The sequence below is a fragment of the Kogia breviceps genome, chromosome 1 (assembly GCF_026419965.1).
Source record: "Kogia breviceps isolate mKogBre1 chromosome 1, mKogBre1 haplotype 1, whole genome shotgun sequence".
Classification (NCBI taxonomy): Eukaryota; Metazoa; Chordata; class Mammalia; order Artiodactyla; family Physeteridae; genus Kogia; species Kogia breviceps.
The window spans coordinates 92,456,780-92,466,716 of NC_081310.1; the positions used below are offsets into that span (position 1 = coordinate 92,456,780).

At 40.0% G+C, this 9,937-nt stretch overlaps 1 protein-coding gene across 2 annotated transcripts in view; it reads left to right on the forward strand.

Annotated features, from left to right (window-relative positions):
• Positions 1-2,576, forward strand: part of DDR2 (discoidin domain receptor tyrosine kinase 2) — a 156,407-nt gene extending 153,831 nt beyond the window's left edge. For both annotated transcript variants that reach the window (XM_059042350.2, XM_067040055.1), the window contains one exon: positions 713-2,576. In XM_059042350.2, the coding sequence (XP_058898333.1) occupies positions 713-847 (135 nt within the window). In that variant the 3' untranslated portion in view covers positions 848-2,576. The remainder of the gene's footprint in view (positions 1-712) is intronic.
• Positions 2,577-9,937: the final 7,361 nt, after the last annotated feature.

Consider the following 9,937-nt stretch of genomic DNA (forward strand, 5'->3'; position numbering starts at 1 on the left):
GTAAGGAAATGACAGCAACAGATTACAGGCAAGCAGAAGATGACCTGGAGTCAGTAGAGTGGCATCTTGCTGGTGGAAACAGTCAGTAACTGGTGCTTTGGGAGTAGAGCCAAATACAACTCTAGGCTGGAATTCAGGGAAGGGCTGTAGAGGGGGTAAATGTACAAATATTGGTGAATAATGTAAAGAAGAAATCCAATCTTCTCTCCCTGGGCCAGTACAGGAGAGAGGGAGCACAGAGAAGGTTATGGTTAGGAGCTACATGGATATATCCCACATCTCAGTGACTAGGATTTTATTCCAATAAAGGAGCTGAGGCAACTAATATACTTTCTGCCCTTGCCGTGATTGGCTCAATCAGAATAAACCTCATTGTGGCTAGGCTATAAATAGAGGATTTGGTGTTCGAATCACTTGCTTTCCAATCTAAGATGTCTTCGTGTTTCAGTTTCATCTTTTGCATGATGGTAGGGACCACAGGATGGCTCATCAGGAAATTCTGCTCCAGAGAACTGGAAAAGACAAAAGGAATGGAAAAGGGACTGATGGGATTTAGAATTCTCATGAATAGGAAGTATAGACACCCCACTCATTTCACTTTCCAAGTCTAAGAAAATGGGGAGTGGGCAAATCATACTATGATGCAACTGCTCTTCCTTTCTCTGTGCTTTTCTTAATATTCTCATTTTTTTGTTCATTTTTCTTTCCAAAGACTTACCTCCCCCAGCCTGCCATTTGCCCTGACTCTGTGTATAAGCTGATGCTCAGCTGCTGGAGAAGAGACACCAAGCACCGTCCCTCATTCCAGGAAATCCACCTTCTGCTTCTTCAGCAAGGGGACGAGTGATGCTGTCAATGCCTGGCAACAGGTCCTCCTCACAAGACCTACCACTCACCCACGCCAAAGCCACTCCATTTGGACATTGAATGGACCTGAGAGACAGAGGCTTGTTTGCCTTTATCTCTTTCTGTCCCTCATCTCCCTCCACTCCACTCCCCCACTCTCTACCCCAACACATATATACTTTTTTTACATTAAAGAACTAAAAAAGAAAAAAAAAAGCCTAGGGCAGAATAGGGCAGATAAAATCTAGTAAAGAATCTTACTTGATATACTAAAAAAGTTGGATAACAAAGGCTAGATAATTGAGATAATTTATAAAGGTTAAATATGCTTGTGTTTATGAATGTGCAAATTCTACAATATGTTTTCCATGTTATCTTTTAAAAAAATGGTTTCAGAAAGAAAAACTTGAAGAATAGTAATGTCTTAGGAAACATGAGATTAGACTTAAGGAAAATACTTGGTAAGTGTGGAGAATCTGATGAAATGGTGTTCAGTAACTAGTCACCAATGGTTTAATTTCCTAATTTGACTTGTAAACATGTCCTGAACTCTGCATTTTCCTCTCCTGGCAAAGTAGATGTTAATATGCTTGAAAAAACCCAGCTTCTTGGAATGGGTGTTTTGTTTGTTCATGGGCAGGGATCAGGGTTGAGATCTATATGCATATGAAATACAGATGATGTACATAGGAAAGAATATCTACTGCAAGGCTATATGAACAGGAATCGTCATTTGGAAAAAAAAAAAAAAAAGCCTCGTTAATGGAAGTATTCTTGAATAGAGAATGGACACAGGAAAAGAGACCTGTGGAGGACAGGTAACAGATGTGATATTCATTTCTGCAGAGGGTCCTCCTCTTGTCTTGTTCAGACATTTTCAGGTGTGTGTTTTAGTGAGAGCCTGATTTTGAGTCAGTACAAACTGTTAACTGTTGTTTTTTGATATCTTGATCCTAGGCCTTTTGTTTCATCTTCTCCAAATCTTCCAACTCTTTTCATGGATGAATACCCAATGGAACCCAAGGGCTGGTGATTGAATTTCTCAGGCATAAATCTGAAGGTCACATACAATAGGGAATAGATATGTGCTGAGCGTTCCCAAAGGGTTGACTGAGGACCAATGAGGGGAAGTTACAGGGAGATTGATTTCCACTCCTTATTGGGGAAAACATAACCAGAGGTAGAACATGCAAGGATGAATGGGCTGCCTCCAGAGATGGGGAGTCCTTTGTCACTGTCCTTTTGTCAATAGGGTTTCAAACATAAGTGGTTGTGGGAGATGATGTTTAATGTCCTTTTAACCCTAGGAGTCCCTTGAGAGGAGCAGGTTGAGCATGGAGGAGTCATTATCTGCTGCTGCTGCTTGGTGTTCACACTCTTGCCTTGGAGATGGTATGACCAGCAGAAAAAGAAAGTTTGAGGCTCTGGTTTCAGAATCCATGGATACTGATAACACTGTCAAATAAGAGTCCCCTCAGAACAGATTCTGAGCTTTCACACTCCACAGATCCTCAGATTCAGTAGGAAACAGGAAAAGAGAACCCTCAATTCCCTCTGAGGAGAAACAAGAAAAGATCACAATATAAGCTTCCCAAACTTAGAAGAAATAGACTTGACCCCTTGGGTCTGCTTCTGTTGCCTTCACCCAGCTCACCTTCTACACAGTCTCTCAGGAACTTGAGTGTTTCCCCCTGTCCAGCCTTCAGCGTTGCTCCAGGCCACAGCAGAAGCATAAATCCCCAATCCCCAAGATTCATTTTGAGGGTCATCTTCCTTCCCCTAGAAAATACCCTTTCCCCATGGTTGTCTGGTGAGTCTGGTCTTCAGTGTCTCCCAGGACTAACTTTGGAGAGAACATCATTTAGGAGCTTTGACCCTATTTCTGCCTCAAGCCAAGTGTATCATCTTGGACAAGTCACTTTGCCTCTCTGGACATTTGTTTCTTTATTGGAACAAGTTAGATGAGATGGTCTTGAAGTCTCTTCCAGTTCTGATATGTTCAGTGCTCATTGGATAACTGGATCTACAATTGATGCAGACTCAGTTATCTGATCATCTCCTGCTCTGAAGATCGGGGTCAGCAAAAGAGATCATGTAGGGAAGCCACTATAATAGTAGTAATAGTAACACCTGTCATTTGTTCAGTGCTTTAAAGTTTACCATGTAGTGTACCACATACATTATCTCATTTGATATATGCAGGGCCAGACATGTTCTTTTATACTTGGGACCTGCCACACTCTCTACGTTTCCAGGATCTGTGTTAACTTCATGTATTATTCAGAGTTCTCCAGAGGACCAGAACTAACAGACTATATATGTATATGGAATTTGGGGGTTGGCTTACACAATTATGGAGGCTGAGAAGTCCCACAATCTGACATCTGCAATCTGGAGATCCAGGAAAGCTGCTGGTGGTGTAGTTCTGCGAACCTGAAGGCCAATGGTATAAGTCCCAGCTGAGGGCAGGAGAAGACTGATGTGTCAGCTCAAGCAGTCAGGCAGAGAGGGCAAACTCCCCATTACTTTCTTCTTCTATTCAGGGCTTCACTGGGTTGGATGATGCCCACCCACATTGGAGAGGGCAATCTGCCTTACTCAGTTCACCAATTCAAATGCTAATCTCATCCAGAAACACCCTCACAGAAACACCCAGAAATAATGTTTAATCTGAGTGCCACATGTCCCAGTCAAGTTGACACGTTAATCATTCCATTTCAGTAGACTCACAGGGACTTGAAATCAGGGCCTGTAGCTTATTCTCCTTTATCCACGTACTTCTGGCAGGAGTACATCCAGACCAGGCCATAACTTCCTGTGTGGCAAGAGGAGAGACATAATTTCCCCTTCCTTCGCCTAATATCTCTCCACTTACTTCTTTTTACAATTCTGTGTCAATACACTGCATTTCATGATCCCATAAAAAATCATATTTAAAATGAACTTAGTATGTCTGGATTTTTCTGGCCTTGAGTCATAGAGGTAATCTATTCCAAGCAGCTGGCAAATGTGTATTGTCAGGTACAGGTATCTTTTTCTGAGATGAGGAAGGCACCATTTTCTGGCACTGAGGCTTTGGTACTACAGATACAGTTTTAACTTCTCCCTTAGACAGACCCATTGAGTTTAGCAGCACAAATCTGAGAGACCCAACAGGGCGCAATGGCTAAGGCTTAGTATGTAGTCTTTAAAGGTAGCTGGAATCCAAATTAGAAGAATGAAGCTAGGAATTATGTAGAAAAGGAGATAGAAAAAGGGATGAGAAACTGTGGGGCCTTGTTACCTTTCTAGGAAGTTATCCTCTTCATGATATATGTGAAATATTTTATGTCCAGATTGTGGTTTTGGGGTAGTCAGATTTAAATGTATATTTTTGCTGGTGAATGTGCTGATAGCTAAGTCCAAATCTTGATGTGCTGTCCAGACACATACGTGCTAAGAAAAGATCTGGAGTAGAAAGAGGCCCCCGAGGGGGAAATGTGGTTTTAATGCTATGGAAGGATCACTTGCAAATGTATAAGACTATATGACAAAGGGCATTGTATGGAAGTGGAGCAAAGGATGAATAAATGAACGTGCATGTGACTGGACGGGGCACGTGGGAGTTAGAAAGAAGGCTACATAATAAAGGATAATGGAGAGTGCATGAGAAGGACGGGGGAGGTCAGGGCAAGCAAGATAGACACAGGGGGTGCTGTTGAGAATCCATTCTGAAGCATGAAAGCAGATCTCTCTGAAGAGAGAGCCGAGAGAGGACAGAAAGTAAGTGTGTTGAAATAAAAGATAGATGTATATGGAGAGAGAAGAAATTCTGGATGATAGAGATTATAAAAATATTTATTTAAAAAATGAAAAGTCAGATGCCGAGTATGACATGGAAGGGAGCTTTTCCAAGATTTAAGAAAAGGGAAGCCCAGCATGAACATAAAAACACACAAGTAACCACCAGGGAATGCCCTTTTCATCTCACAGGAAGTGGGACAGGGAGGCAGTTTGAACACGTGTGTTCTAGACCACCTCAGGTACTGGGGTTTAATGGTGGTGAGAAGAAATCAACTCTTAGTCTGAACAGGACGTGGCTTTCCCAGTGCTGCTTTGGAAATGAAGACCCAGAGATGGGGAATTTATGTTAGCTCATGAGACTTTGTGTTCCCTGCTTTGCTTCTGTTAATGAAATCCGTTTAAAATAATGCTCATCACTGTTGTGCCTAGAAAGGCCACAGGGAAACATTGGAACAACAGGCATAAGTTAAACTAGACTAAATCTTGTTTGATATCTGCACAGAGGTACATGCCATGTTGGAACCATGTGTTTTTCTAGTCTCATCCAGACTTCCTACAAGAAAGCCATGATGTGGGGCTAAGCCGTATGTTTTGAGTAAAGGAGAACTGAAGAAGGCGAAAGAGATGAAGATGTTCCAAGGAAATAGTCTAAAACAGAATAGCATCTGTTTTGCCCAAATATATTTTAAAAAATGAAGAAAATTACAGTTAAGCCTTAAATTACTCTCAGTATAGAGGTAGTAAGGCTTTGATTCTAAATTGAGTTTATAGACCTGGAATTTGCCATCTTAGTTTTTTCAGTAAGACCTCTGACCTCTGGCAGTGCATATGGTAGGTTTCTGGAAGACACAGATCCAGATCTATGCTGGAATTTCTTCTGAATTTAAATTTAACATTTTTATAGAAACAGATGAATATCTTTTCCACTTGGTAAATGTCTTGGAATGCTAAACTGAGATGGAAAGAGACTGGAATGGTTAATGTTTATTGGATTTCTGGCATTTTGAGTTCTCTGCTACAATTAGCTACATTGCTTGGCTCAGACCATGGTGGGTAATTTGTTTAGTTGCTGTATCCTTTTTTTTCTTTCAACTTGTCATTTTGAAATGCTTTAAAACTCACAAGAAAATAGTACAGAGTGGACTTTCCCTAACACCAGGCTTTCCCATTGATAACATCTTACATAACCATAGTCCAGTTTCAAAACCAGAAAATTGACATTGGTATAATACCATTAACTAAACTACAGACCTTACTCAGATTTCACCAGTTCTTCACATGTACACATTTCATTTCTGGATAGTTTTAAGCCTTGCTGATTTGTAACCTGGTCTTCTTGGTTGCATCAGGAAGGACATTGTCTGGATACAATTCTATAAAATCCTAAAGAGAATATAACAAATTAATCTGTTCCTTTATCAATAAGCAATATCCTACCTAGACTGTTTCCACATTTTCTGACTAGTTTGGCTATTCAGCATCTGAAACAATACAAGAACAGCTTGGAAAAATCAGGCAACACAAAGGACAGTAAGACACCCACAGCTCACTAGCTAGGATAGAAGGAAATTAATTATAGGTGGTTTCTGCAGTTCCTACGAGTAGGATTTGTATGATGGCAAGGAGATGACTTCAGAATAAATCAGTGTTTTGGTCAAGAGCTAAGGTGGCACTTCATTAATGGCACCAGGGAGAGCTTTTGGAAGGAATAGAGTACAATGGTAGAGACCCTTAGTGAGTAGCAAAACACTATTCTCAGAATAGTAGAGAAGTTTCATTTGCCTAAAAGTCTATTCTTAAATGGAATAGTAACCACATTGGACCAAATCAAATGCAAACACAGCTGCAACCTGGCCCAGAGGTTCGGAGGGGATAGGGGAGTTGAAATTCTGGTTTTGTGGATTTTACAGCTTTGAGTTTTGTGATGGCATTTTTAAGCTGCCCTGTTTAAGGGTCACAATATTATACCTGAGTTCACCTCTGTATACCCCATGTCCTGTAAAGTTCCTAACACAGAGTGAGAATACCACATATATTTGCCGAATGTTGTTTTTTGAATGAAAGAAGGTAGAAGCAGAAACTTGTCATCCGGCATAGCTGGTGAATTTAGGGAAAATTGCTTTGCTGTAATGTAGAGGGCTTATTTTCAAAGGCGGAAAGAGGAAAAAGTGCCCAGACTTGTACCTATAAGTTACATTCTCCATTTCTAGGTTTACTGATGGTGAAATCGATCTATGGAAATGTCTTATTCTTTGAGGTATTTAGACAGAAATGCAAGGTATTTGTCTACATGGCACCCCATCAAGAGCAGGGAGCGACCCTGGCCCCAAACCCAGCTCTTTTGGAACAAGATTTTTAGTTTCTCTTGCAAACACCTTGTCAACAATTTCACGGGCCTCTAAAGGAGAAAGATGGGAGTCCCAAGCTAGCCCATGCTTACCCACATTCACAATTGCATGTAAAGGAATTTGCAAAGAGACTCAAGGGAAAGCACAAAGGGATAAGGTAATCACTTGCAGTGAAAAACTGTTTTCTTGAAAAGAGGCTTGAAAATAATTGAAAGTTGAGTGGATTCCTACAAACGCACCAAGAGTTTGTAATCTAGCCTATTCATTTTATGTCCTTTACTATTCATGATATCCTATTCTTCTACCCCGTTGTCTGGTAACTTTTTCTGAGGATTGACTTTCTGAAGCAATGTGGTGCACTCTTCCTATGAGGAGGAAACATCTGGGCTTTATTCTGCAGGCTTTGGAGGATGATGTGTCTTGTCAAGGGGTAAATAGCAAACTGATTTAATTTTTGCTTAAAACTATCTTAGTCATTCCAAAATAGAATGCATAAAAATTCTCTGTATTAGAAAAAGAAATGAGATATACCAATTGTATATTGTCTTTTCTTTATTTATTCTCTGTAAGTCTGTCAGATGATAAATTGTAAATAACGATGATTAAAGAAATATGCTACTGATGGATCCTTTTTTCTGTGAAAATAGCACTGTTTCTGGGTTTTATTACCCTTAACTCCTTACTCCCTTACATCCTTTTTGGAGAAGTGATGGGGGGTGGAGACACAGTTGAGGAGTGTATGTGGTGTGGATGCCTGTTTGTTGAGGGTTATCCAACAGAGGGTTATTTATGTAGGCCTCGCATATATTCGTTGATTGTTTATTGGAAGAAAATCACCTTGATCCCTGGCATATCCAAACATACTAGAGATTGGGATTTTATGTTTTCACATTGGTCCAGTTCTAGGGAATCTAGTCCAGAATTAGGGATCCTTTATTATTGTTGTTACAAAGTTGTCTTGTTTGATACATAGAAATCCCTTCTAAATCCAAATATTGTCTGTCTCAAGACTGCTCACACATACAAAAAGCAACAAAAAACTATGAACAACCAGAATATAGACTCAGTCTTCATAATAGAGAGTAGGATGGAACCACCCAAAATAACATACGTCTTACCTGGTCCCTGAAGAATACATTTATACTTTTAATAATCTGAGTAATATGAACTTATTATTTTTTCGGTGACAGCCATAGTAGGTAAGGGAATGGATTTAAATTCCCAGAGAATAACCAGAGGACTCATGAATGTACTCTCTGACCACCAGAGTATCGGGTTTGATTCCAGGACTAAAGGCCAGATGTTCAAGTATCTGTGTAGTGAGAGTGGGATATTGGGGTTGAAGGAGAAAAAAAATAAACAGGAACAGCAGAGATGCTCAAAGAGGTACAATTCTATTCTCAACATCTATTGCCTAAGTTTAAAGGTAGACATGAGTGATGCATTTGCGTCCATACGTGATAGGCCATAGATACATATTATGCACATATCTGAAAATATAATTTGTTACTGAGGATGGAGATTATGTCTGCTCTTTAACATTTTAACTAACAACTTGAAGGGCACTGCATTTTTCAAGTGCTAAGAACTAGAAAACTGATATATCTCCATTTATAATTTTATACTCATTTGTATTTGAAAAAGTAATGTATACACTTATAATATCTTCTGGTCCTTGAGTCCTCCAGAACAATAGCTTCTTATGTATAAGCAACATATGACCTTTTACTATCTAATGAAATGGGTAAAATCCCACTCTCAAAGTAGTTTTGCACCAGGCTGGTTGTATAGTGATTTGAAGAAAAAAAGAGATGAAAGATATCTACAAGAAAAGTCACATGACCCCACTGGCAGCTGTTCTTTTGCCCCTGTTTGCAAACCAGAGGGAAGTTAGTTCTGGGGAGAGAATTATAAGGGCCCAGAACAGAGCTCTGTTATGGAGGCTAAAGATAACTTTACTCATCTTTATCTATTTAAGAGCTATTTCAGGCACGATAAAAGAAATCAGAGATCAGTTTCAGGGTTTAGGGTAAAGGCAGATTTATTATATGAAGTAGTGAATAGACAGTCAAAGGTAAAGTGGCTACATTTACTCTTCCAATCATGGGGCCAAGGATTGGGATAAATGGGATCACTGTGTACCATGTTTCCTTCTGGTATTTCCAGGAAAATAGTCCATGAACAATACAAACTCAAGGTGACTAGTTTGATATGATACAAAAAATTACATTTACTTGTAAATAAAAATGCATCATGACTCTTATTGAGTAGTATCCTACATGTGTTAAAATATTTTTAAAATACAAAATTAAATATCTGTCATCAACAGAGTTCTATTCTCTTTGTCTCTCTGGCACCCCTAGCAGTTCAGCCTGTCTTTCAAAGGTTGCAGAACCTTGAAAGTAGCAACTTTATTTGAAAGAAGGAAGAGGAGACCGAGGTTTCCTCACTTGGCTTGGATGGACATCATGGTGGAAGGAGAGACTGTTGGTCTTGCTCTGAAGTCTTCAGGCCTTCACTTAAGTCACAGTCAGTCCTACACTGGTTGTCAGCCTAAGATTGTGAAGATGCTGCATCTTCACCTTATTTGTAGGAATGAGTTTTTCGTAGGATAGTCACACAACCCTTGTGTCCCCTCTCTTATTCGTTTTCCAAGTCATCTCTGAGCTCTAGGACACTCTAAAAGGAGACTTTGGGTCTAGATTCTAAAATTTGGGGTGTACCGTCAGGCCTTATAAGATGGCCACTCTCTTGCTCTCTGTACAGCCCTGCCCTACCTGGCCCTACCTTACCCTTACCTTATGTACATGACTGCCTCCTTCTCCTAAGCTGAAAGTTTAATTAGTAACTACCTCTATGATCAGCCCAACCCCTAGCTAACTATTGTTCTAGCTGGAGGACCAGAATGACTCCAGTATGTTTGATCATCCGCAAGAAAATCAGGCCCTTGCAATGGTTGC